This window comes from Gossypium raimondii, chromosome 2, assembly GCF_025698545.1.
Source record: "Gossypium raimondii isolate GPD5lz chromosome 2, ASM2569854v1, whole genome shotgun sequence".
NCBI lineage: Eukaryota > Viridiplantae > Streptophyta > Magnoliopsida > Malvales > Malvaceae > Gossypium > Gossypium raimondii.
This window is the reverse complement of record NC_068566.1, coordinates 35,398,053-35,401,811: the sequence shown is the minus strand read 5'-3', so window position 1 is coordinate 35,401,811 and position 3,759 is coordinate 35,398,053. Positions and strand designations below refer to the sequence as shown.

The 3,759-nt window shown below is 33.9% G+C and overlaps 1 protein-coding gene across 2 annotated transcripts; it reads right to left on the bottom strand.

The window, feature by feature from the left end:
• Positions 1–1,410: 1,410 nt before the first annotated feature.
• LOC105788520 (uncharacterized) lies at positions 1,411–3,041 on the bottom strand. 2 transcript variants are annotated; one of them, XM_012615460.2, is made up of 3 exons: positions 2,837–3,041; positions 1,948–2,614; positions 1,411–1,806 (listed from the first exon to the last, which is right to left on the bottom strand). In XM_012615460.2, the coding sequence occupies exons 1-3, from the start codon at positions 2,837–2,839 to the stop codon at positions 1,724–1,726; spliced, it is 753 nt and encodes a 250-aa protein (XP_012470914.1). In that variant the 5' UTR covers positions 2,840–3,041; the 3' UTR covers positions 1,411–1,723. The 2 variants fall into 2 exon arrangements, with proteins under 2 accessions (XP_012470914.1, XP_012470913.1); XM_012615459.2 differs by having other exon boundaries at positions 1,411–2,614; positions 2,837–3,039.
• Positions 3,042–3,759: the final 718 nt, after the last annotated feature.

Sequence of the window (3,759 nt, the reverse complement as noted above, 5' to 3'; positions counted from 1 at the left end):
ACACTAAATCTACCGACAGCCTTAAAAGGCTTTAATAGAGAAAGATATATGCAATAGACATTTTTTCAATACTTGTCTAGGAACAACATTTCCCCCTACCATCCAAAGTGTCCAAGCTCTAGCATATCAATCTATCTCCTCCACTATTGCATGTGGTGGATGGGTCGGTTGGACAAGCCTTTCCAACCACATGCATATCACACAATCCCTGTCTAGTTCATTCTCTGGCTAATTCTTAGATGGGATGGCATCCAAAAAATGATAGCACTCATACGTCAGGTTGATGTTACGAACTCTAATTACCGCATGTTTGTTTATTGGAAGGTTATTTATTAAAGTGACATCGTCTAGCGTTATAGTCACTTCCCTACATGGAAAATGGAATATATGTGTTTTTTATCTCCATCTTTCCAAAAATGTAGCTAACAGCTCTAGTATCATAATGAATTTCACCGTCGTAGATGCCACTTATAAACCAACATTTTTCAAGCACCCTTTGATACATATTGCAATAACTTCTAGGAATTTTAGATTATGGAAAACTTGAAGAACTCAATTATCCAATAGTTCAAAAAATCATAAAATAAATATTAAATTTCTCAATATCTTAAAAATATTTTTGCAAAAATTACAAAAAGAAAAAAAGAAAAAAAGAGTTTGAAACTTTACTATATTAATGATGACATAGTTTGTAATGTATTCTTCCATAAACTTTAAAGCAATCATTTTTTCCTCCAATAAAAGAAGTGCAAAATCATGATTTCTTGAATGAGATTGAACCAGTTGGAATGAAAATCGTCCGAGGTATCAACCGAGAAAGAGGCATCAAACCAATTGATCTCGAAACCAGTACGGACTGATTTAAAAAGCTAGTTGTACCAATTTTTTATTTTTATAATTTTTAATAATTTATTTAATTGAACAGATTGACGGATCATACCAATATACCAATGGCTTGATCGATTCAACAACTGTTCCGATTTTGAAAAGCTTGTACAAAATAATAAAACTTTTTTAGAGTCGAGAGAATTTTCGGTATAAAGAAAAGAGAAAAGGTAGAGTATTTATAGAGTGAAAGCCAACAACTATTGGAGTCGACTTCCAAAACTTAAATAGGTTGATTGAGACAACGAGCAAATAAATTACCTAGCTAAAGTTTAAAGCTCTAAACTCAACATTTATGAGTGTCGAGTTATTGTTGATTATAATTTACAATACTTTTCTCATAACGTACATGACACAAACATCACCTTGAACTTGACCTCTTTAGATATCTTAAAATATCCCTTAAAAAGATATTTGTTACTTATTTTAAAAATAAGATTAAAATCTATTATACCTAACTAAAAAATCCAGCACTGATTTGCTGAATACAGACATTCACTAACCCACGAATAACACTTATCGCCCTTTTGTACTTCAATATATTATATAAAATATCAGAAAAACATACATAATAGTGTACTGAAAGGAGCTTTGCTTAACAGCTCACTTATCCAGATCAGATAAAAATAAAAATAAAAAACAAAACAGCTGGAGCCTGGAAATGGCAGATGCCTCTGGATATGGAGAATTATTAGGCATGTTTGGTATTCAATCTGCCTTTGTCCAAATTTGCCCACTTGTTTCAGTCCCAGCTGTAAGTAAATCCAACCCTTTTTCGGGATTCATACGCTCCCAATCACATGAATTGATTTTGAAGCGACCTATGGCCTCTTTGCTGTCATTCAACTTTCCACGCATACACAAACAAGCAATATTCAGACAATCCATTGTGATTAAACCCTTCTGATGGAGCACTGCTCACTGTTTCAGATGAAGAAGAAGAAGAAGAAGAAATAGGCTTGAATATAAACAAAGCATGCCTTAAACCAGGGTTAAAAAGCCAATCATGAACATTCCAATAAAGTTCAACTCTTGTTTTGTTGACGTAAATGGACTCATTACCTCTAAATTTCCATTGGAGATGCTTGACATGTAGGACCAATTGTCCATCAATTCTCATCTCCATTTCAGGTTCATCATCAACCCCACTCTTGCATTCGATTGAGATCTCATGAAACCTACCTTTTTCATGAAATTTAGCTCTTGAACTGAACTTCTTTTTCCCAAATATATGCTCTTTTCTCGAGACAAAAATGGGGTTAAAATTTGCAGGCCTGCATCCGGTTTTCCTATAAGCATCTTGCTTTAGATCCCCAAGGAGTAAAACAATCTCTTCCTCGCTAACAACAGCAACGTAGTAATCAGATCCAGGCTCGGTTTCGCCGTTGAATTTAGCAGATTTCAAGTCCCAGAAGATATCAACGGGTTTACCATCATCGACCGTGAAGCGTTTGGAGCCTTGTTTCCTCCAAAAATACCATGGTTTAAGCTCGATTTTGCAGGTATACTGAGACTCCCCCTCGGGACCTTCCACCGATATGGAAAGACCATGAAGCAACAGATTCTTGCACCAAGTGACGGTGATCAAACGACAGTGATCCGCCATTTTTGTACGGTAAACTGACATGAAAACACTCTGACCCGACCTGGTTACCGCCAGATCATGGTCGGTTGGCTTCTCACCTGATGAAAAACAAGCGGGAATCCCGATTGGGTCTTGCATGGTTATCTACAGGAATTAATAAAAGTGGAGTTGATGGATCAAAGCTTGAATGAAGTAATTAAGGAGTAAGGTAGATATACTATATATTGTGACGTATGAATGAGTATGAGTGAGATATAGTGATGGTGCCAGAGGTGTTATTGGCAGCATTAATGGATATTAAAAAAAAATAGTTCCAAACTGGCAAATGGATGTCAGTGAATTATGAGTAAAGATCGAAGAACAAACCATTTCTTTTCTTGGGTTTTATAATATAGCAATGCTCAACTTTTCTCTTGCATGGATCAGTTTCCTTTTTTCTTTAGCTACGTTATAGGTGTTTGAAAGCGGAGATTCCCATGTTTTTCACCGGATTTGGGGTCTTGATTTCTTCGTTACTAGGTGGAGTTCGAGGCAGGTGGTTTAATTGCTATTCTTTTTTCTTTCTTTATACACATAAAAAAGCTTACTCACTCTGCTACAAGGCCATTTTAGGGGGCTGGCATGGCCCGGCACCCTTAAATGAAAAGTTGTAATTTAGGCGCTGTAATTTTTTTTAAAATTTTAAATTAATAAATATAAAATTGTATTTTAATTCTCTTAAAATTATAAAAATTTGATTTAATCTTTTAAAATTATAAAGATATAGACTATAAAAAATTAAAATTTCATTCGATCCCCCTAAAAATTGTTCTTTCTTCGCCCCTGCTCTACTATTAATTAAACCCTTTATTGAGTTGATGACAACTTTAATCGAGTCTCCAATTCGATTAAAAATTATGAGAATATTTTATTGGATCTGAAACTCTAAATGTAGTATTTTTGTTCATGTATATTTATATTTTTCAAATAAACTGGTTTAATAATAATATTCATAAATTATATTAATATTCTTGTATATTGTCATGGTTTTTGCACATAAAAAAATGGAAGCAAATATTAACTCACTAATTATCTAATGTTTAACTAATATTAAGCGGTATTACGTAGTCGGAACGTAATACAAAAAAACAGCTTACATTAGTAGATTAACATAAACATGTCATTAGTCTAATCGGAAATGAGCAAACTGATTGAAAGACTAATATGTCGTTTATCAAGTCCAATTCAAGAGATGTTTTGTCTTAAGCATCAGAGTGGATGAATCCCAGAAGATAGAGACATAAATGTGA